The 25,364-nt window shown below is 34.8% G+C and overlaps 1 protein-coding gene and 1 long non-coding RNA gene across 2 annotated transcripts; one reads left to right on the top strand and one right to left on the bottom strand.

The window, feature by feature from the left end:
* Nucleotides 1-3,389: 3,389 nt before the first annotated feature.
* Nucleotides 3,390-25,128, top strand: LOC139783798 (15-hydroxyprostaglandin dehydrogenase [NAD(+)]-like). Its single transcript, XM_071722958.1, has 6 exons — nt 3,390-3,594; nt 3,669-3,795; nt 22,615-22,721; nt 23,022-23,195; nt 23,903-24,072; nt 24,419-25,128. The coding sequence occupies exons 1-6, from the start codon at nt 3,499-3,501 to the stop codon at nt 24,540-24,542; spliced, it is 798 nt and encodes a 265-aa protein (XP_071579059.1). The 5' UTR covers nt 3,390-3,498; the 3' UTR covers nt 24,543-25,128.
* On the bottom strand, nt 18,530-20,982 carry LOC139783799 (uncharacterized). Its single transcript, XR_011721384.1, has 4 exons — nt 20,619-20,982; nt 20,060-20,146; nt 19,737-19,840; nt 18,530-18,717 (listed from the first exon to the last, which is right to left on the bottom strand). It is a non-coding gene; the product is annotated as an uncharacterized lncRNA (long non-coding RNA).
* Nucleotides 25,129-25,364: the final 236 nt, after the last annotated feature.

Genomic DNA, 25,364 nt, shown 5'->3' with positions numbered 1-25,364 from the left:
TAGCAGAGATTTGGGCACACTGATTTTCATTCAAACGAGGAATTGTTACGATTTTGTCGTTTGTTTTCGAATGAACGATACAATACAGTGATTGCAATACTGTGAAGTTATACTTACAGAAGTAATGTACTGTGAAGTTACTTACTTCAGTATTACAAAACTTCACAGTATTGCAGTCACTGTATTGTATTGCTCATTCGGAACCAAAAGACAAAATCGTAACAATGCCTCGTTTGAATAAAAATTAGTTTGCGCAAATCTCTGCTAACACACACACACATACACGATAGGCAAAATCCGACCAATAACCTCCCCGAAGTGTTCATCGGGTAATACTAATGTTGGCGGTGATTGAATGCACAAAAATGCATAGGTAACTTTGATAAGCCATAACTCGGCGAAAAAAAATCGTACGGACTTAATTTTTTTTTTAATTTGCAGGGAAAAGTCCATATTTTACGATGGTTGCCATGATAGTTACGAAAAAAATTCATTCTACTCCGTAGAATGTGTCAAAGTATGCAATTTTTTGGAGACGTAACACGTCCTTACTTTTCGAAGAACGGCGGGAGGGCGGAAGGCTAAATTCAAAATCTAACAATGGTTTCTTAAAATACAGACTTCACCCTTTAAAATGAAAAAAAAATCTTTCAGATATGACAATTTTTCGCGGAGTTATGCTTATTTGAAGTTGGGCAAATTTTTTACGTAAATTTTTGTTGCGATAATTTTGTTGCCCAGTGTATATTATATATATATATATATATATATATATATATTTCTGTCGGGCGCTGGTGTTGACCGCAGGTCTCGCCGAGTCGCTAGTGAGGGTGGTTCGTGACACTTAGCGCGCACAGAATTTACTCGCGATTCTTTAGGGTGGCGAACAACAGAAAATTGTTTTCAATATAATAGTAAACGAAACTAGAATGAGTATACGGACTCAGAACTAAACTGTCTCGTGCCGGATCGGAAGTGTCTCCAAGTGCGTAAAGTCGCGATTTTTATACAGAATTAAGGAGGCGGAATTATTTTTTAATATGATTCGATTGGTGGAGTTCTCTTCCGATCGTGACGTAATTTTCGGTTTTTCGCCTATCCTAGAAAGCTAGAGACGGTTATCGATTTCTCCGGTTTTCCATTGGTGAGTCCCCTCGTAAGGCCCCTACTGTCTTGTTGGGGGTGTAACTCATCGCTTCTTCCAGTGACTCATTTGTTATCGACTATCGCCGATTTCTCTTTTATCACGGTCCCTTATTTATCTCGCGACCCTGTTCCAATGTTGACAGACGATGCATATCCTTCTAATCTTAAGTGCAGTTTTATTGCAAACAGAAACTTCCGCCACGTGCTCTCAAGATTTTTAAAACCACGTATTAGATTTCGTTTCTGTTTGCCGGAACATCGCGCGCCCAGTTTTGAGCTAGTCGCGTGATATAATACAGATCCCCATCAACCCCTGTCTGGAATTAAGGCCCCTTTTACGCGTCGTGTCGCCGGGTTTATAGTTATGGGCCCGATAAGGTTCATGAGAATCTTGTCACCCTATGCCCCGTCTGTTAGTAATTTGTCATCTGGAAGGTTGGTTTTATTTGATCATAAAAAAAAAGGAATGTGAGGAGATCTAAGCTCACTCGCCGATCGATAACCGTCCGTGCTCGGTTTGTTTATTCTAAACTTAAGGGCTACTCTTAGGCGCATGAGAATCCCCGCGAAAAAGGGAAATCATGGAGTCCGCAGGACGTAACACTATAGATTTTCAGTACTGGCAGTGAATATCGAAACACACACACACACACACACACACACACACACACACACATACACACACACACACACACACGCAACACCTTAATAGATTTACATAATAGTGTTTCTTTCGTTTGACAGACCTGAACACGTGGCAATTGCTATCGTGAAACTGATCGAAAAAAGAGGCAACGGCGCGATTTTCGTCAGCAAAAACAATTAGCCTAGCGCTTACGCCGTGCAATTACCGTTCTACACCGATTTAGAGATTTCAGTGTAAAGCCTGCAATCATGACGAGTCATTCTTATTACACTGATGTGACACCGGCATCTCTATATATTTCCACAATCTTTAAAAATAAATATATGGTTCAAACAAAATTAAAAAAATACATTTTGTGGTTTTGCAGCGCTGCATATTTCTGACCATCTAATATTTATTTATACCGCATTACAATTCGTTTAGACTTAGAATTTATTTATTTAAACTTATATATTTTATGCATGATAAAAAATGTATATATTTACTTGTAAAAAGTTGAGAAACAACGACGTTGAATTATTTATTTCGATGAACGTGATACACGATGCACTTGTGTTAGAAAAAAACATGGAACTGCTAAAAGGCTTTATTTATTTTTTTGAAAAGTTGACATCAAAATCGATTCTTACTGCTTGTATTTTCGCGAAATTCGAATTAGCCATAGATGAAAAATATTTAATAGTAAAAATTTATAGTAACTAATTAAATATTGAAATTTCTAATAGTGGCAAAGTACAGCAGCTAATAATGTATCCATTACTACTTTATGAGATTAAATAGAATAGCGATAATAATAACGACTTTTTCAGATTGTAGTTTTTTTTTACAAAATGAATGTGATACATAGAATGCTAAAATAAAATGTGATGTACATACCGTGACGATTTTCATAATTTATCACTGAAACTAAAGGCTCTTATCAAATTCGAAGTTTATTGTATCTATTATAAAATTTGAAATAAATTATAGGTGTAAATCAGTTTAAATCTCTCCGCCAGAATAATTTATTGTACTCGAATCTGTACAAAGAAAGATAAACATCTTTAACTTGTTTGTTGGTAATTAGAATTTCGATCCAAGAGTTGCAATAAATGTTAATGTATACACTTTTACGATTATTGCAAACAGTTTTTCTAAAGTTTATAAATATCTTTCTTTCTGTTATTTCTTTTATTGCATCTTATTTTATATTATTATATGTTTATAGAATTACTCGAATACACATAAAAAATAAGATAATTTTTATTTACTACTAGAAGTGATTCGAAGTAAACAAAACGTTCGGAACTTTTACGATTGCTTTTTCTTTATCATAGAAACGTGATTGTAAACCTAAAAATACATACAATACACAATACATAATACATGTTTGCTACATTTGCATTCTATCTGTGTTGAACGCTTTGCTTCTACTATGGAACGTAATGTGTGTAACATAATTGAAATTCAAAACTCTGCTAAACCTAAACATTTATTTAAATATAGCTTCTAATTATCACAAAATATTTGGCGATAAGTGTGGAAATAGCATATTTAAAAGTTTGAAACATATTTAAAAGTTTAAAACGTTTGCCTTGTCTTCCTTATAACTTAACTGCGCGCAAGTTTGATTGTTGACATATAAAAGCATCGCACGGCTGAGCATTTCTTCTTGTTCACAATCTTTTTGATATTTAATCTTCTTAATATAATATTGACAATAAGTAATGGACAACGTGGAAAGTAAAACGGCGATAGTCACAGGAGCCGGGGCCGGCATTGGTTACCACATTACCGAAGATTTGTTGCGTAAAGGCGCGAAGGTATTTTACAACCAAAAATTAAAAAATGGAGAAAAACGGTGTATTATCTCTCTACTTTATTATAATAATTCTAGAAAGTCGCCATTCTCGATTTGCCGGTAGAACGTTGTTACAACGCAACAGTAACATTGCAAGAAAAATTTGGAAAAGAACGTGTCGTCTTCTTTCCAATTGATGTAACAAACTTGGAAGCGTACAACGGTAAATGCCGCGAATTTCTTAAATAATTTTTATCAAACTATTTATTATTTAGGGGAGACCGGGGCTAGACCGCTAACGGGGTAAATCCGCCAAATCAAATATCTCGGAACCTGTATATTGTGCGAACTCGCTATTAACATTGTAAACGCTGCTTATGGTACCCATGTGACCAACGGAGTTTCGGCAGGTTACCTGCCGTGTTATGATTTTTACGAGGGCAAACGTGTTTTCGGAAGGTGAAAGTGAAATTTTCTGCGCGTGGAAATATTGTAATATCTGCAATAATATTTGCTCTCCAAATCTCGAGGTACGTGATTATAAAGAGTAATGCATGCTGAACACGAATCCAGTGTAGTTTTTTCATTATCGTTAATGTCTAATATTTCGTGGGTGATCAAACCTGAAACTTATGTTTGGGGCTTATCCGCTAGTAAGCACCCGGGGCTGGTCCGCTAGTCTCGTCACTGTGGCGCGCCGGGCGCACGACTTCAGCTCACGGCGATTTCAGGTTAGGTTTCCCTCGAGCGGCGTGATTCTGTCTTCCCTTGCACGTGCGTCAGTTTGTGTAGGAGGGAAATGGTAAGGTAAACGTCCCAATAGCGGACCATTTAAGAAGCCTTGAAAATTGAAATTGAATTTTTATACTAGGTGCGCAACTAAGTTTCCGGGTTTTTTTGATCAATAAAAAATGGAAAATTTCAAGAAAAATACAAAAAATGGTTTATTCAAAGTATCGTCCCTCGCTAGCTATACATTTTCGCCATCTCTCTGGCAATACATGAATACCGCGACAATAAAACGACGCGTCTTTGGACCGAAACCATTCATCCAACCAATTTTGCACTTCTTCGAAATTGGTCAATTGTAGCCCAGCCAAGCCATGCGCCATCGACCGGAACAAGTGATAATCGGAAGGCGCCAGGTCTGGCGAATACGGCGGGTGCGGTAGCAGATCCCATTTCAGCGTTTTGATGGTGTCCTGGACGATGGAACTGCGATGGCACGGAGCGTTGTCGTGCTGCAATATCACTCGTTCGTGTCTCGTGTCCCATTCTGGCCGTTTTTCGAGCAATGTATGGTTTAAATTGATCAGTTGTTGTCGGTAGCGATGCCCATTGACAGTTTCGCCCGGTTTCAGCAGCTCATAGTACACGATTCCTTTCTGGTCCCACCAAACGCAGAGCATTGTCTTCTTTCCAAAACGATTTGGCCGTGCCGTCGATGTTGATTCTTCACCAGGTGAAAGCCACGATTTTTTGCGTTTGGGATTCTCTAAATATATCCACTTCTCATCGCCAGTAACAATTTGATGAAGAAAACTCTTTCTTTCATGCCGCAAAAGCAAAATTTCGGAAGTGGCTCTTCGATTTTCCATCTGTCTCTCAGTCAACTCATGCGGCACCCATTTTCCTTCCTTTTGAATTTTTCCCATGGCATGTAAACGTTTGGAAATACCTTGGTGAGTCATGTTTAATGCTTCCGCAAGTTGATCTTGTGTTTGCGTATCATCTTCATCCAATAACGCTTGCAGATCGGCGTCCTCAATTGTTTTTGGTCTTCCGGAGCGCTCCTTGTCCTCAGTGTCGAAATCGCCACTTCTGAAGCGTTTAAACCAATCTTCACAGGTAGTTTTCGATGGTGCATGTTCGCCGTAGGCCTTCTCAAGCAAACGACGTGCTTCAGCTGCATTTTTTTTCAAGTTAAAGCAGAAAAGCAAAGCTTCCCGCAAATGCTGTTTATTTGGCACAAAACTCGACATCTCCGTTGTTAGAAAAAATATTTTTGCGTTGCGATATGTGTTTATATAACGACTGGTTATTGTTAACAGATGTTCAAGCTATAACTTCAGACAACTTCAGACATGTAAGTCGAGTACATGTGTTATTGGTGCCATCTATGTGTGAAACCCGGAAACTTAGTTGCGCACCTAGTATATATTAACAAATCTTATTTATAAGCGGATACGACGAAACGAAAGCTTGGATTCTCTAGTTTCTGGAAACCATCCAATAATTAGTTCCATCGGTAATAGTTGATTTGATTTTTTCGGAAAATGCGAGAAAAGGAAATGTCCCAGTACCCGGCCATCAGTTTTTGGTTATGTCCCGATACCGGGCCACTCGATGTGTCCCAGTACCCGGCCATCAGTTTTTTGTTATGTCCCGATATCCGGCCACTCGATGTCCCTATTACCAACCAGTCGCAGATGAAAGCAGAGACAACTTTTTTTAGAGGTTACGTTCAAGACTTTTCCAATGTGAACAATCTGCTGACTACATAATAGCAATAACGAACTCGTTCGACGAAGCCAAATTTGTAAAATGTTAGATATCATACTTACTGCGAATAATCGCCTCAGTTTAGCGTAATTTTAAACACACTTTAAGCACACTAGTAAACAATGCCACGCGTCAATGCTGATCGTTCGTGTTAATTTACATCAAGGTTATGGCCGCTGAGTTCGTTGCGTCCGGCAATTGGGACATTACCCGATCGCCTGGTTGTACACCAGTATCCAGCCACTTGGTTCGCTATTGGTACACCATACGGTTGAAACGTCCGAGTATCCAACCATGCAAATTAACAATTTATCGGCAATTCTAACTAAATTTCGACCCTAGATTTGCATTCTCTACATCTTCCTTAATATAAAAAGCTATAACTTGTTCAATATATATAAAAAATGAAGGCGACAGAGTTACAATTGAACTTTGTTTTTACATGCTTTAACTGTTAGCGAAAAAAAAAATTGATTTTCTTGAAATTATTTTCCGTTTTCCATTTTTCTACTAAAAAAACAATGAATAAAGTGTATTCCATTATTTTTTATGATCAAAATTATGTATCTTTATTTAAAATCCAGTCCGAGAATGGAGACACGACTCCCGGGAATTTTGACTTTTCGATTTTTGCACCTTTGTCGTTTTTACTCTATACCGGTTGAACAAAGCGACGTAGACCTTGCATGGGATGAAACTTTAAAGTAAACCGCGGAGCAGTTTAGACGAAGTTTCAGAATTCCGAAGAGTGTTTTCGGAACTAACTACGTGTTTGTGATCGAGCGAGGAACGCGAATAATCGATGACGCGATAACAAACGGTTTCAGGAAGCTCGAGGATTATTGCATGCGATTTATTCGTAAAACAACACCGTGTAATAACGTAAGCCGCATTAAATCCCGTAAACGTGTAACGGAAACTAGTCTTTCGAGGCAACTCATTAATTTATTAAGCCGCAGCGAGGTGACGTGTATACATACGCGGCGAAACAAAAAGCCAGCTACATTATTGAATCCCAGCGGATTCAATGCAAAGCCCACGCGGCTCGACGCGAGAAAACGTCCTTTGTGCCAGGAGTGGCTTTATTCGAGTAACAATGATCGGTTCGCGTTTTCGGTTTACGTCATCTGACCGGGAAGACGCTGTTGATGAAGGAACTACGTTGTGGGTGTGTTAATTGTTTCATCGGCGATCGGGACTGCCGGCACGCGGCGGTGATAATAGTGCTGGTGATTCGCGGTCTCTCGAATTGCACGGGTTACATCATAAAGCGCGCGCGCGCTAATCCGGTTAATCAACAGCCACGGTGTCGGCGAAAACGGAGGAGCCGTGTAATTGGATGCCCGTTACTGTTGTTGCGCGCTACTACCTGCTACTGTTGCTGCTGTTGCAGCTTCCCCAATGCGGCGACACGTGCGGAGCAATGCCATTACGCAGGATGTCGAGAATGATTCGCAGGTGACACAAAGGGTCGAGCCCTATCTGCTCGGTGAAAATGCAATGTCTCGATGTGCCGTGAAAGGTTCGATGTCGCACGTAGCCGCGATCCGTCATGGGTGGATCGATTGTCTCATCGGCGCGAAAGGATCCTGCACGTCCTCCTGCTGTTCGTAAGCGCCAGCGTACGAACATTGCTGTAGCGTCTTACGCCTTACGTGAGAATCTTGCGTTATGCGACACGCAAGTCAATCTTACGGCAACGCCCAAAGAAGAACGTAATTAGTCTTATGTTACGTACGTTACGCTTTTTTTCGTGCGTTGCCGTAAGATTGGCTTGCGTGTCGCGTAAAGCCCCGGACACACACTTTTTCGTAACAGTAACAGTACTGTTACGAAACTGTTACTGTACGAAAAAGTGTGTGTCCGGGCCCTAACGCAAGATTCTCACGTAAGGCGTAAGACGCTACGGCAATGTTCGTGCGCTGGCCCTAACGCTGCTCAGCTGTGACGTCCGAGGTGAGCGCTACACTGCTCGATAAGATTCACTTTTTTCCCCATTGCTGGAGAGCGCACTTTGCGAAAAACAGTGTTGGGCAACAATCAATTAAAGCTTTAATCAATTAATCAATTGATTGAATATTTAATTGTGGCGTTTCAATTGCGATTAAATTTAATTGCAACTAATTTAGCTTGTAAGTATGTGTATTAATTACGTACAGATTTAATTTCTTTCAATTATTTAACGATCACATTACATTAATAAAAAATTACAAATCAGAATTATTACATGCTATTTTATTGGAACTTACTTTTTTGCCTCTTTTCTTGTTTGCCATCTTATTCTATATATATAAAAAAATTCTCACAAGGACGTACAAACAACCAGTAAGAATAATATCTACCCTTTAAAATAAGTAACACATTAAATCGTCATCACGGTAAAAAACAGTTGTTAATTGTATCTACTGACAATTAAAATTAATAAATAATTAAATAATTAGTTTTAATTGTAAAAACAATTAACAATTAATTAATTGTAAAACAAATACATATTCACAAATAACTAATTTAATTGCCAATTGCAATTAACAGTTAAAATTTTAATTTTTAGTTGTTAATTGTCAATACGATTTAATTGTGCCAAACACTGGCGAAAAATCTAAAAATCGTTCTTACGATGTATAGATATATGTATGAAGTGTTTAAATCAATAAGTCTGCAGGTATTTGATTCACACGATTCGCACAACATAATTTGAGACTGGTTCGTAGACAGGACTCCGTAGCTTTGTACTTTGAAATGTGGAAGTTTGAAGCTCATCAGAAAAGGATTTCCGTAGTACAACTTGAATGTTTCAATGGTTAACAAACGAGGAATAAAATAGGAAACTGCAATGAAATGCTTGATTACTCGCTTGACTACCTTAGGTGTTTGAAGGAAAACCGCGATTGACGTGCTCGAACTAAACGAAGTTCGAATGCATTACATATTGGTTATTAAGGTAAATAATTAAAAACTGAGTAATTTATGATATTAAATCAATAATTCCACAATTCCGCAACTGTGATATGCAATACAAGTATTTAAAGGCAATAAAATATCCGATAATAATATAATTTTATATTGAACGTGGAAATACATATTATGTATTATACATATTAACGGTATATACAATATGATTTATGCATGTATATTGCATAAAAGGTAGCATTCGTGCATCGATTACTTTGTTTCTTTTTTTTTCACTCCACGATATTTATCTCTTTTGTGCATTTCGAAAATAATGCTTGTAGGCGTATTTGTAAAATATCAAAGCTATAAATTAAAAAATTAAAACGTAAAAAATAAAATTGTAATTGACATTTTACAAATAAATTTTTTAATTTGATCCAGTCATATGGAAAGAAAAAATATTACTAAAATGTATTAATATTTTCCGTGTGCCTTCTTAGCAATTATGTCATTCCTATTTTGTCATTAACGTAAATCATGCATTATGGTCCTACATTTCTGATATGGAGTGGTTCTTCGCGTTTACGTCATGTGAGGAAGCAACAAACGTCCACGCACAGGCAATGATTTAATTAGAAAACTCAGTGTTTAGTTCTTGCTGTCGATGTTCTCGCTTGTCGATGTTCATACGTTGCTGTTTTACGTCGGAATTCGATCTTGCTATTGCGCCCCCGCATGTTATCAGTCGTATCAAGAGAATTGTATATTTTTTGAAACTTATTGAAGCGTACTCTTCTTTAACAAACACGCGAGATGAAAGTTCTGCGGAAAATGCGCAAATTAAAATCTTGTAATTCCAAGAAACACTTGTCATAGAAACGGTGTTATTAATCACGGACCAACGCAGCTCGAAAAAGAATTACTCAGAATTATCATTCCCAATTAATTAAGCCTAATAAAGTATTAATTCAATGTGGAATGTATCTCGATAACATTTCAGTAAAAAGTCCGTGCATTTTTCGATAGCACGCCCATGCAAATTTTTTTTATTGCTGTGTGTAGGGGAGAGTTGGCAATTACCGCGCGGTTGACAATTCCGCGCCATTGTTTATCTCAATAACTATTTGTATTACGCGCCTACAATGATGTTAATATCATAGAGTAACACGAAATACCCCACCCGCATGCGCCGTCAATGCGTTCCGGCCGTTCATGTAAACACAGTGCGCTCTGAAAGCTTCTCTGCTTGCTCGTTGCAATTTTGCTGGTAGTTTCGATAAGAGGTGAGTAATATAATATTTACATTAGAGAAATAAATTTGACGGATTTGATAGGCTAAAACACTATAAAATTAGGTTGCAAAGTCATTTTAGCAAGGTTGGGTAGTGTCTAGTTAAAAAGATAAAAGTTAAGTTAAAAAGTTAAAAAGTTAAATATTTTTAACTTAACTTAGTTACATTTTAGACTTTTAACTTTTAACTTAATTTAGTTACATTTTATCGGTAACTATTAACTTTTAATTTAACTTTCTTGAAGTAAACCATGCCATAAATAAAGGCGTCGCGAGATGCCTGCCTACAACTCTACATTTATAGTATAGGACCTTGATTCTCGAACTCAACTGTGAATTTGTTTACATACGAAACGGCCCAATACTGCGCCAGTACTGGTTGTTGCAGTTCGGGTACTGGCGTAGTACTGGCAACACTACTGGCGCGGTACTGGCGCCAGTACCGGATGATAACTTGGGCCCAATACTGGCAGACAGTACTGGCCCAGCCGTTGTCTACTGGTACTGCCCCAGTACAGGATTTATGATCGGTTTAGTACTGCGCCAATACTGGTTGCCAGGTGCCAGATTTCTGATACAATGCTACGTGCCAGTATCGAGCCAGTATCGAGCCGACACTGATTTCCGATATTCACCCGACATAAAAAAAATTATTTATTTTGAAATTGTATTACTATTTTTTAACTAAATTTGTTTCTTAAGATGCAGTCTATGATTATAAATATTTTCTCGTATTTGAAAAACACACTTACCTTGGTGGAATTCGAACTCGGGACCTCGGGACCTCTGGATCGTGAGCCAACTGCCTTACATGGTAGACTACTTCTTAATTTGATGTAAGTGTTATATACAATCTACATATGTCATAACCAGCGCAAATATATAATTTTTCAAAAATTATCTTAAGAAACAAATTCAGTTTAAAAAGAGTAATAAAATTTTGAATTGGATATATGATATAATATTTCTTAATGTCGGGTGAATGTCAGAAACCAGTGCCGGCTTATTACGAAATTTTGTGTTCGTAAATATATTTATAAAGTTAAAACATCCTTATCAAATCCTTACAAGGGCCTCATTACACAAAAATAAGAAAAACCTTTCTTATGGCATCCTTAATAAATAATGATCGGGACCTCATCCGGTTAGCCCTTACGGAAAGAAACTACAGCGGATTACAGAAAATTATATTACAGGAACTACATAAAAGTATTACACAAAATTACAGACTGAAGTATTGTAATATACTGTAATATTTTCGTACTATACGCTCGGATTACAGGAAAATATTACAGGATTACAGGACTACAAGATTGCAGTCCTCTTAATACTAGAGGACACTGATTTCCGATATTCACCCGGCATAAAAAAAAATTATTTTTTTCTTAGTTTTATTACTTTTTTATAACTAAATTTGTTTCTTAAGATGCAGTCTATGATTATAAATATTTTCTTGTATTTGAAAAACACACTTACCTTGGTGGGATTCGAACTCGGGACCTCGGGACCTCTGGATCGTGAGCCAACTGCCTTACGTGGTAGACTACTTCTTAATTTGATGTAAGTGTTATATATAGTCTACATATGTCATAACCAGCACAAATATATAATTTTTCAAAAATCATCTTAAGATACAAATTCAGTTTAAAAAAAGTAATAAAATTTTAAATTGGATATATGATATAATATTTCTTAAAGTCGGGTGAATGTCAGAAACCAGTGCCGGTTTATTATGAAATTACTTATAAAATATGAAATTAAAAAATAATAAAATGTGGTTAAAAAGTGATACATTAAATCTAATAAATTTCAAACAATATTTATAGAAATAATTTATATATATATACAGCTGCATTGAAGTAAAAGTACACTATATATGGAGGTGGAGGGGTAAAAACCACAGTGGTGTAACTCAAATTTTTAAAAATATTTTCTCGTGTGCATAGATGCAATCTGTACAATATATAAATTGCATCTATGCACACGAGAAAATATTTTTAAAAATTTGACTTACACCACTGTGGTTTTTACCCCTCCATATATGATAAGACTCGCTATTTCAAATTTTATGGATTACTGGTAGCATTACGTTTAATACACATGTGTAGTAGTGTATTACACATTTTGTAGATTACATGTGTAGTCTACTACACAAGTCACTTACCACACGTGTAGTATATTACACATATAATGGATTACACGTGTAGTCTATTACACAAATCACTTACCACACGTGTAGTATATTACATATATAGTGGATTACACGTGTAGTGGATTTCACCCTTCATGATTAGACGTGTATTCCATATTACAGGGATTTCACGCACTAAGTAATTACAGCGTGTAATAACTACAGATTATTGTGTTCCTTTCTGTGATAACTACAGGTGGTCCTGTAGTAACTACACAAGTGTAATATTTACTGGCTGTAGTTTCTTTCCGTAAGGGAGCCCTAATAAATAAGTATTTATGAAGTTAAAATATCCTTATCAAATCTTTACAAGGGTCTTACTAGACAAAAATAAGGAAACCTTTCTTATGGCATCCCTAATAACTAATGATCGGCGCCTTATGTTATGTAAGGCCATCCCTAACAAATTTTTACACGGGTGGCTGATAGAACCTTGGCCGGCAATTGACTGCCGTAGCATCGGCCAAGCGTTGGTCTTCATTGTAATGCCAGATTATTCTATATAGGTAGGCAGTCAGTTATTTGCCAGTGATGGCCCAGTACTGTCTGACAGAATGTTGGGCGACGTACGGCTGCCAACCATCGGCCAAGTGTTGGTCTTTGTTGTAATCCCGGATTATTCTATATAGGTAGGCAGTCAGTTATTTGCCAGTGATGGCCCAGTACTGTCTGACAGAATGTTGGGCGACGTACGGCTGCCAACCATCGGCCAAGTGTTGGTCTTCGTTGTAATGCCGGATTATTCTATATAGGTAGGCAGCCAGTTATTTGCCAGTGATGGCCCAGTACTGTCTGACAGAATGTTGGGCGACGTACGGCTGCCAACCATCGGCCAAGTATTGGTCTTCGTTGTAATGCCGGATTATTCTATATAGGTAGGCAGCCAGTTATTTGCCAGTGATGGCCCAGCACTGGCTGATAGAACCTTGGCCGACAATTGACTGCCGTAGTATTGGCCAAGCGTTGGTTTCATTGTAACATCTGGCAACTCCTATATGGGGGGCCATATTCCGTGTAGTGTGATTGGTTGTATGCTTCTAGAAGAATTGACCAATCACAAAGCTCAGAATGCCCCATTTCGTATACGCTAGTCGCAGCACTATTACTTATCTCCGTGAACGCACTAAACGCAGTATAGTCGATCTGGCCACTGGCTTCCACCTCTTTACAACAAACGCTATATTTAATAACACGCTGGACCAGAACCGAAACGAAAACGTGATTATAATTGATCATATCATTCAACATATCGACTGATACATTTGCGACGGAAAAAGATTTCCCTCAGGCACTCAAACGTGCTTTTATACAATATAATACCTCGATACCATCTTCAGCTCATGTTGAACGGTTGTTCAGTGCAGGAGGACTTGTTTCCTCCTGCACACCTCCTGTTTCCTCCTGGAAACAAGTCCTCCTGCACTGAACAACCGTTCAACAATGAGCTGAAGATGGTATCGAGGTATTATATTGTATAAAAGCACGTTTGAGTGCCTAAGGGAAATCTTTTTCCGTCGCAAATGTATCAGTCGATATGTTGAATGATATGATCAATTATAATCACGTTTTCGTTTCGGTTCTGGTCCAGCGTGGCGACAAAAAAATTTAACTTTTAACTTTTTAATTACTAATTATTATTAACTTAACTTTTAATTCAATTAATTTCATTATGGATTAACTTGTATCTTAACTAAGTTAAATTTTCAAGGCTGTTAACTTTAACTTAACTTAGTTAAAAAAAAAAGTTAACTTACCCAACCTTCGTTAAACCTACATTTTAAAAAATTATTAAATGCGAGTAAAAGTAAAACTCATGTATATGTGTATGTGAAGTTGGCATATCAATTGTCAGCATATCAAAAAAAAGTGGAGTTCTCTTTGCATACAACCGAGTTCTATAGTTCCTGATAAATTTTAACAATAGTTCTGGTCATTTAACATTAATAAACGGAAGTTGGGAAATGATATGCTAACTTCCCGCGAAGTCAGTATATCATATAATTTTTTCGAAAATTACTCCAATGAATTTTATAGTTTTTGACGAGTTCTATAGTTCTATAACATAGTTCTGACCATTAACTATCTCTAAATAATTATTAACAATTATTATCAGCATATTACTCGTACTACAGTGATATGCTATGCTTCTGCGATAAGTTCTCGGCTCGTTCGAGGTTTTAAACAATAGTTCTAAACCCCCTGACGATAGTTCCGTACAGTTCTTACCACTCTCTACCTTTAAATAATTATTAACAATTATTATCAGCATATCACTCGTATTACAATGATATGCTATGCTTCTGCGACAAGTTCTAGGCTCGTTCGAGATTTTAAACAATAGTTCTAAACTCCCTGACGATAGTACCGTACAGTTCTTACCACTCCCTACCTTAAATAATTATTAACAATTATTATCAGCATATCACTCGTATTATAATGATATGCTATGCTTCTGCGACAAGTTTTCGCAGAGGTTTAAAACCTCGAACGAGCCGAGAACTTGTCGCAGAAGCATAGCATATCATTGTAGTACGAGTGATATGCTGATAATAATTGTTAATAATTATTTAAAGGTAGGGAGTGGTAAGAACTGTACGGAACTATCGTCAGGAAGTTTAGAACTATTGTTTAAAATCTCGAACGAGCCTAGAACTTATCGCAGAAGCATAGCATATCACTGTAGCACGAGTGATATGCTGATAATAATTGTTAATAATTATTTAAATATAGCCAGTGGTCAGAACTGTACGGAACTATCGTCAGGGGGTTTAAAACTATTGTTTAAAACCTCGAACGAGCCGAGAACTTGTCGCAGAAGCATAGCATATCATTGTAATACGAGTGATATCTTGATAATAATTGTTAATAATTATTTAAAGGTAGAGAGTGGTAATAACTGTACGGAACTATCGTCAGGGGGTTTAGAACTATTGTTTAAAACCTCGAACGAGCCGAGAACTTATCGCAGAAGCATAGCATATCACTGTAGTACGAGTGATATGCTGATAATAATTGTTAATAATTATTTAGAGATAGTTAATGGTCAGAACTATGTTATAGAACTATAGAACTCGTCAAAAACTATAAAATTCATTGGAGTAATTTTCGAAAAAATTATATGATATGCTGACTTCGTGGAAAGTTAGCATATCATTTCTCAACTTCCGTTTATTAATGTTAAATGACCAGATCTACTGTTAAAATTTATCAGAAACTATAGAACTCGGTTGTATGCAAAGAGAACTCCACTTTTTTTTTATATGCTGACAATTGATATGCCAACTTCACATACACATACATGAGTTTTACTTTTACTCGCATTTAATAATTTTTTTAAATGTAGGTTTAACTATAACTAAATTATTGCAGTTCCTGTCTAAAGTATAAGTCTTTACGAGTATTTAAAAAAAAAATTCATTCAGTTTCATAAAGAATTGAGCTCTAACAAGATTTTTGTCCAAAAAGTCACCGAAATTTCCCACTGTGCGTCGGCGAGGTACAGCGAGACACGGCACGGCTCTGAGATCCCGCGATTTCCGCGCGAGAGTTGACATGCCGCGCGCGCGGTAGATCGTCGTTGTTGGTCGTTGTGTCAGTGACAGTCGCGCGTGCGACCGCATCGTCCAGCGTTCGCCGCATCGTCTCGGCGTCATTGTCGCCGCCGTTGTAGTGGTGGTGGTGTCGGTGGTGGTCATCGTCGTCGTCGTCGTCGTGGTGGTGGTCGTGGCCGTCGTCGTCGTGGTGGTCGTGGCCGTCGTCGTCGTCGTCGTCGGCGCGTCGAGGAATCGGCGCGAGGACGCCATCGAGTCGGTAAAATGGTCGCGCTCCACCGCAAGCTTTTCTAACCCCCCTGTCGCTATTTATCGCTCACCCGCGAGAAACGCGGCTTGGTTAGGTTGCTCGAGGGTCCGCGCTGATCCTATGGCACCGGAACGCCGCACAGTGGGGCCAAATCGCAAAAAGCTGGCCAAAAGTCGAAAAATAAAGTTTCGATTCCGAGGATTTAAAGTGGTGGGTTTGTTTGAGTAATAGTCCGAAGGTCGGATTCTAGACTAGAAAACGTCCTATCCTTTATACCTGCTCGTACACGTCAGTTCAAAAGTGACGCTCGCTCGAACAAGACGTGTCGTGTTCGGAGCCGAGTTTTAAACGTTATATTCAGGAGGACGCCAAAGCTATAAAAATAAAGCAATTTTAAATCTACAAAATGGATTCGACAGCTGGAAGTAAGTAGAATATTATCACGTATTACAAAATTTATAGTAATAATTTATGTAATATTAATAAACAAATGAGTTTTACGAAAATGAACGTAAAATTGCAACGGAAAATTTAAGAAACGTAGAGAAAAGTTTATGAGTTCTGTAGAGTTCTGCGACCAGACCTATTGCATGTTGTAGATTCAAGTATTATTTAATGAAAACAACAAAAAACTGCTGCTACTAGCTGCTACCCTGCTATTGGTGCAAGTTTTTGTAATGAAAAACAATTTTCTTTTGAATTGAATTGAATTTTAAACATTAAAAACGCAAAATATTGAAAAAATGTTTCTGATAAAAGTTGTAGGGTTTTGAAATATCTATTCAGGAGTGTACTCACATTGTGGGCCCGGGGCCCTATATGGGCTCAGTCAGGCCCAAGTCAATTTTTTATTATATTAATCCCCATTTTTTATTGCGCATTTTGATTCTACGGTTCAAGATAGAAATATTTTGTATCAAGTCAATTTTTGCTAAGCCCCTTCCAAAAGGCCCAAAATTTTGGGCCTTTAGGAAGGCGTTTAGCGAAAAATTAGGTACCTGCTAAAATATTTCTAATTTAAAGCGTAGAATTATAATCCATAAAAAATGAGGATTAATAATTTTTCATTGTCACTGTGGAGAATATTTTAAAAATAAAAATTTAAAATTTGAAGCGAAAGTTTTATTTATATTTTTATTTTACATATTTTCCGACCTTTAACTGCGTGCCGACTAGATTTGTCAACACGCAGTCAAAGGTTGGAAAATATGTAAAATAAAAATATAAATAAAACTTACGCGCATCATTTACCGCGTTGGTTCTTAGTTAGCCCGGTTTATTCGTGCGGATAAAAATTTAAATTAATGTTTCTTTTTATTTTCTTGTGGTCTTTATTGTATTGAGTTTTAAGATACGCAATTTACTTTCATAAATAATTTAAAAATATATATATATTGGAATAAATAATAGTAACTATAAGATTGAATGTGTAATTGTCAATTTATCTATAAATATTATACTTTTAAATTAAAATCGTTGCTACCAGAAACAGCCTTATTATTAATTGCGCCAAGTATTACAGAGAGTGAGGAAAGCTCCAGCAATCTTACAATTGAATCAACTGACTGTGAATCAAATTATTCTTCTGATGACGATGCATAAAGTTGTTGATTGACTGTATTTTAATAAATATATATTTATTCACCGCCCGTTTACACAATTTTTAAGTATGACTCAAATATTTTTATAATTTTGACGTACAATGATCTATGTAAATTTAATATTTATTGTACTTTGTATCACGATCTATTAATTTGCATTCTTGTAGCATGTGTTGATTATCGGTAATTTATGTTGTTTCAGCATTGTTAAATTAATTTGATAAGGACCCAAAGTAAGGGTTGAAATGTCGTTATACTAATAAATTACTGCCAGTCAGACCGACTAATCTTGTTTTATTAAATATCCCACATAGCACATAATATTTCAGTAATATTGCAGCAATATTATTTTTCCATTGCAATATTACAATGAAATATAACAGAAATATTGCAGTAATATTACTGAGATATCTCGGTAATATTAAAATGTCCGCGCAAATGAATATCAGTAATATTACTGTAATATATATCAGTAATATTACGGTAATATTACTGTAATATTTGCGTGATATTTATACAATATTGCTAGGAATTTAACCATTTTAATAATTTTTATTAAATTTTATTAAATTATTTTTAATAGTATTGTTACATACAATATTAAAATAATATTGATATTGTTAACGCAATAATATTATTTGTGTAATATTAGACAATATTTATTTAATATTGCTAAAAATTATACCATTTTAATAAATTTTATTAAATTTTATCAAATTGTTATTTTTAATAATAGTATTACATATAATATTAAGAAAATAATATTGATATTATCTTTCTATCTCTTTCTTCTTCAAAACTGCTCCATGCTCTGCACTGCTCTGCTCTGCACTGTATGAATTTCCACTGATAAAGAGTTACGTAACACTATAACATAATACAATAACTGTAATTATTATTTATATCTGATTATACAAGGTGAGTTTTATTTTGTGTGCCAATTATCTCCTAAAGTATTGGTTTATTGGAAAAATGTTTCAGATAAAAGTTGGAAGGTTCATAGAGGAATAATGGATGATCTTAGATTTTGAGTCTGGAACCCATGTTGAGCCCAGTAGGGTCCAAGTCAAATTTTTTAAATAAAAACTCCAATTTTTTATTACATCATCTTTTTCTACTAATTAATATAAACAACTTTTGTCTGAAACATTTTTTATTTGTCTTATACTTTTTGAGATATTCAAGAAAAATTTGGTAATTTTTTTAATATTTAGCTTATGATATCTTGATAAATGCTTGTCGGAGGGAAAAATGATACAAGACTTTTTGACTTAATATGGTCTCAAGAATATGCTATTGCAATAATACCCCAATTTCTTTAAATATTTGTGTATACATTTCCTTGAAGCTTTCATGTGTACACAATTATTTAAAGAAATTAGAATACTATTGCAACAGTATATTTTTGAAACCAAGTTTTCCTTGAATATCTCAAAAAGTATAAGGCAAATAAAAAAATGTTTCAAACAAAAGTTGTTCATATTAATTAGTAGAAAAAGATGATACAATAAAAAAGGGATTTATATTTAAATAATTTGACTTGGATCCTATTAGGCTTAACACAGGTCCCGGACTCAAAATCTAATAAAATTGTCTATTGGTCCTCCTTGAACCCTCCAACTTTTATCCAAAACATTTTTCCAATAAATCAATACTTTCTGAGATAATTAGAGCGGAGATGATTGGCACACGAAATAAATCACCCTGTTTATTTCATACATAATTACATATTCAAACATAAGAGTACGGGGTTAAGTATGACGTGTTCCAATATTCACTGTCTATACTGAAAATCTATGGTTAATGTTATACATACACTTTAGATTTTCAGTACTGGATATTAAAATATTGGAACGCAGTTTATACCAAGTTTAAATTTTTCTTACTTATGTATCTAATAAATAAAGCTGTCGCTCAGAAGAGTTTGATAGAAATCAAACTGCTTGGTGCTGCTCTGCGTGAACTTCTACTGATGGAAAGCAACGTAACACTGCAACATAATACAAAAACAGTAATTATTATTTACATCTAATTATATATTTTAAACATAAAAGTAGGTTAAGTATGAATCTGTATTCCGATATTCACTATCTATGTATACTGAAAATCTGTAGTTATAAATGTTACACGTATACTTTGGATTTTCAGTATTGACGATTTTAATATTGGAAAGCATGGTTTATATCAAATTTAACTTTTTCTTACTTACGTATCTAATAAATAAATCTTTTGCTCTTCTATCAAACTACTTGATGCTGCTCTGGACTGCATGAACATCCACTGATGGAAAGCAATACTGTAATATATAGTATAAGAACAATAATTATTATAAAATCACGTAAATGGTTAAATAATCATGGTTAAATCACTTAATTAATGATTAAACTGCTTTTTAGAAGATTTGGGATCGGCATATTTCTATCACGTATCTGCAACTGAGGGCTCCAGTTGGATTAAACTGTTAAAAATTTTGAGGTTAAGTTAGCATCAAGATTTAAGAATAAAGCCGTTAATAAATAATTTCATTAGAAACTCGTTCAATAAGGTTACAAAGGCAAATATATGTATTTTAAGATGGTCATTGAAATGATTTTTATGATATAAACGTGGTTTTTGGTTTTTGCAGACCATGCCACGTAATCTCTATTTTTGGATTTAACGACAAATCGCCAAATATATATGTACAATGTACATATTAGTAATAATTATACGAAAATACTTTTAAAAATATTTGTGTGAACAATATTTATTAAATAAAGAAAAATTACCTGAAATTAAAACGATTGTTTCTGTGCGGTGTCGTACTACGTGATTGCGTGGTCCCACGGAGCCATGCAAGAGACAGCTTCTTCTTCTTATGTAATGATGGCCTTCAAGCAGTAGTGCTGCTCTAAAAACGGCCAGGGCGAACCACTAGTCTTATAAGCCGCAAGCGGCGTAATTACAAAGGTTGTAGGCCTCGAAAGGCGCCGATACAAGGTACTGATAGTTAAACAATGCAGACAGTAACAGTCGCAATACTTTGAAAAAAATTTGCTTTCGGACAAAACACGTCCGAACACGATCGAGCTCGCCAACCGACTCCTGCAAGAGACAGCGAGAGAAGACCGGGAATGGTGGGGGTCGGTGCTGCGACCAAGCGCATAGCCACACACACTAGCGTTCTTCCCTCCACTTACGCACACAGAAACGTTCTGTTTATCCGTGTGACAAACTCGTAATTTGAAAAGTTTAATATTGATTATATAAGAAATATGAATTTTAAATTTTATCCATTTATTTTATTATCAATTTACTTACTGGCTCTTAATTAAAAATTAATTGTATATATAATTACCTTTTATTATTACAAAACAAATAACAAGTTATAAAATTAAATACCACTTATAAAATTTGTCTTAATCACTTTTATTCCCCGAAAGTACAAGTCAGTCTTTTGATTCCATCACATTTTTGATTCAGATTTTTCTTTCTTTCAGTCCAAAATTCTTTAACTGGTATATATTATCTGTGCAATACGTACGTATGATTGTGTGATACCTTAATAACGTCTTAATGACGTTAATAAGATGTCATTAAAATGTCATTTGACATTATTTTGCTACTTAAAGTATTATATTTCAACAATATATTGCAGCAATATTACTGTAATATTTCAATATTATTTAAAAACGTATAATACATCAGTAATATTTCTGAAATATTTCATTGTAATACGTAATATTTCTACTATATTGCAATATTACTGCAATATTTCTGTAATATTACGTGCTATGTGGGATATATTTATTTTGCAGTTCTCACTTTTTATTTCACTTTCTTCCTTCATGAACAATTACATATTTAATAAGAAATTTAATGTTGATGTAATAAATAACATTAAAAATTTTTTTTATAATAATTTTATATTTAGATATTAGAATTTTGACAGCATTCTTAATCTTTCATTTTTCTATTGTTATTTAGAAATCGAGTTTTAATTAATGATCATTGAAAAGGACAGAATTTAAATCTTAGCCTAAATAAAACGTTTTTTCTATACAAATCGTCTATATTTAAAACCATCCATTTTGATTTTTCAAATTTTGACTTCGGATTCGTAATCAGCGAGCCCAAAAACTTCCGGGTACTGAGTTTCATCCAAATTGAAAAACGTTTTCGACTTTTGACCAGCTTTTTAGGATTTGGCCCCACTGCACTGTGCGCCGTCACGCGTGTTCCCCGTAGTTGCCCGCGTTGACAATGTGACGTGCCGTTGGGGAGTTTATGATTTGGTTAACCTCTGTATTCACGTGCCTAAATTGTTTTATGGAATAGGTAAAACAATTATTTTTTAATAATGTTTCGCATAAAATTTTTTAATAAATTTTTATATTTTTCTCTTAAAAAACAATTATTAAAATGTATCCTATCATTTTTCAGGATTAGATGTACGTATATGTATTTAAAATGCAGTGTAACGGATTAACCCCGGCATTTTTGAGATTTCAATTTTTGCACCGTTGTCGTTTTTGCTCTATACCGGTTAAACAAAGCGCCGTAGATAAAAAATTCCTGTATAAATTTTGTAGCTAAAGGTTCACTCTTTACAGTGGTATACCACATTTAACTACAATTATTTATTTTGTTGTTAAAAATCGGCACCGAAAAAAAACTAACGGTCTAGCCCCGGTCTCCCCTACATTTTTTATTTTACATTTTTGAACATGAGATATCCATTAAATTAAAGCATTAAATACACTAACCGATTATTTTTATCGTCAGAAACCTTCAAGCAAGTTATTAAGGCTTTCAATGGTCTTGACATACTTGTTAACAATGCTGGAATATGTAATGAGCGTTGTTTCGAGCAAACGTTTGCTGTTAATGTCGTGAGTAATAAAACATTAAACTTCAACCGATTAATTGAATTATTTACCAATTTTATTAAGATTTGCTTCTTAAGAATGTTAATCGGAAATATAGATTATCATTAAATAAGAATTTTGGAATATAATATATTTCATAGAGTGACTGATTTATTTATTATAAATAAATACATTAGCATGTATTATATACATATATTGTTCGTATTTATATAAACATGACATGCAATTTTTTAAATCACAAATATATGTACTCGTATATATTAAATAATGCGTAAATATTATTTACACATTTTATTTCTATAGATAGCGGTAATTCGCGGTTCGCTATTGGCCTTAGATTATATGGGCAAACATAAAGGTGGCAAAGGGGGTACCATAGTAAATATAGCGTCTATTGCTGGGTTGGGGCCTTTCTGTCCATGTCCGGTGTACTGTTCTTCTAAATATGCTGTCGTCGGATTTGGCTCCAGTCTTGAGGTAATTTATATTTATACAATATGAATCCTCACTCTTGCAATATTACTAATATATAGATAGGCTTTTACAATGACTATATTTTCTTTTAATTCTTCCAAAAGGAAGCATAAAAAATCATGCGTACAAATAATAGAAAAAATTGTAAAGAAGTTTCGAAGATATTCTAATTTTGTTAAAGCCATAAAGGATATTTAACCCTCCGAGGCCACACCTTTTTTTTAATACGCCCCGGCCACACTGGGTGAATACATAACTGACATGGCTTAAAGCCTTTCTACTGTATGTACGGACCTTCGAGAGAGGGACTCAAACTAGGGATCCTAGGTGGAGGCACACTGATTATAAAGCCTATCTTAAAAATATCGGACCTGAATTTCTGTCTGGGTCCGCCACCCAGTGTGGCCTCGAAGGATTAAAGAACATCTTATAGACATATTTATATACGACTGTTGTATTCTTTCTTTTAGCTTTATAATTATAATCTTTATACATACCACTAAAATACTTTATCATGAGAATAATACATGCCCTCTGTCATAATAAAAAGTCTTATTAAATTAATAGGGAGTTTTTGCAATACCGTTTTTCAAATACGGCAATCGTATCTGAATTGTTCAGATACAGAGTAAATGTATCTGAACAATTCAGATAACGTTTACCGTACCTGAAAGACGGTATTGCAAAAACTCCCTAATATCTTTTTTCAGAAATCTTATGTCAAAACAGGAGTTCGCATTCTAACAATATGTCCTGGTTTCACAGAAACGGCAATAGCCGTGCCTGATGTAAGCAGATGTCTCGATTTTATCGACGAAGATTATATTAAATTCTTAGAGAATATAGATGAGGGATACAAAGTTATTCATAACCCTCAATCGTAAGTATACAAAACACACAATGAGAACGGTCACATATGATACCTATAATTAGCACAGCAACCACGTTTGCTACAAATTTATAATTATAATTGTAATTATAATTAAGATTAGAATTATTACTTTTTGACTGACAGGAATGCCGTTCTTCTTATCAAATGCACTTTTTGATTGTTTTATTATTAATATTGCCTTTAGCACTGAAAACACGCACATGTGAATATCCTATATACCTATAATAAGAGAAAGATACAAAAATGACTAACATTATCATTATTATATTATTATAGCATAGTAATAAGAAAATTGTATCAAAATCTTGTCGGGAACCTAACGCATTTGTTGCAGTGTTGTGCATGTGGCACAGTCTACAGTTATGGCGATTCAAAAGGGTAAAAACGGATCGATTTGGGTTATTGATCGTAATGAGCCAGCATATTCGATCAAATTACCGCATTACGATGCCGCTTAGATGTGAAATTCTTCAAACACGCCGGAAACTTTATACGAACAGTTTGAGTCACATATGCGAAAGATAGAAGAGAAACCTATAGTTGAATCACGAAATAATGCGCCTGCTACATCAATATATGACAGTACTATAAAATAAATAAATAAATAACTCTAATAGTAATTCTAGTAATAATTTGTTTTAGTAACATTTCTATTAAAGTTGTAACGCCTTAGTTCCTGCTTGCAACGCAAAAGAGAAATTAATTTTTACTTTAAATAACGGAAAACAATAATAGCAAAGTGTGAAAATAAAATTAATAAATCAAAGTTATATAGTAAAACATAGCACATGCTTTAAATAAACTCTACCGTAACAATTATTACACGTTCTGTCTATATTAATAAGATATTAATCTATATTAATAACTAAATTTATAATAAATTTCGCAATTCTTAAAAAGTGTATGTATTATATTCTTCCAAAGAATAGTTTGGTTTGGTGACATTTTATGCTATTATACATATAATAATTGCAAATGCAATTCAGGTTGAGCATAAATAAATAAAATGACATAAAGAAAATAAAATAACGAAAATGTCACATATTCTACTTAAAATTTTTAGTAGAAGACAAATACTTTTATTAAATACCCAAATGTCATATACGTGTATACATGTTGATAAGTAATTATTTGATTTGCTTTTAACATTATGCGGTTTATTCTACACAACATTATATTTCTCTTCCCAACAATAACAATAAATTTGAAAAATTATCTTAATATAAATTAACTTTAAACAAATTACTGTAATATAAATATAGAATGCATTAATAAAATTG

Source organism: Temnothorax nylanderi, unplaced genomic scaffold (genome assembly GCF_030848795.1).
Source record: "Temnothorax nylanderi isolate EJ_2023f unplaced genomic scaffold, tnyl_v1.0 TNYL_tig0543_pilon, whole genome shotgun sequence".
NCBI classification, from domain to species: Eukaryota; Metazoa; Arthropoda; class Insecta; order Hymenoptera; family Formicidae; genus Temnothorax; species Temnothorax nylanderi.
Note: the sequence above shows the minus strand (reverse complement) of the source record. Positions and strands in the feature narration are given on the sequence as shown.

Excerpts from the sequence above, each read along its gene's own strand:
- LOC139783798 (XM_071722958.1), top strand. The coding sequence starts at position 3,499 with ATGGACAACGTGGAAAGTAAAACGGCGATAGTCACAGGAGCCGGGGCC. Across the intron at positions 22,722-23,021 it reads AAACGTTTGCTGTTAATGTC|ATAGCGGTAATTCGCGGTTC; the intron begins GTGAGTAATAAA and ends TTATTTCTATAG. Across the intron at positions 23,196-23,902 it reads GATTTGGCTCCAGTCTTGAG|AAATCTTATGTCAAAACAGG; the intron begins GTAATTTATATT and ends ATCTTTTTTCAG.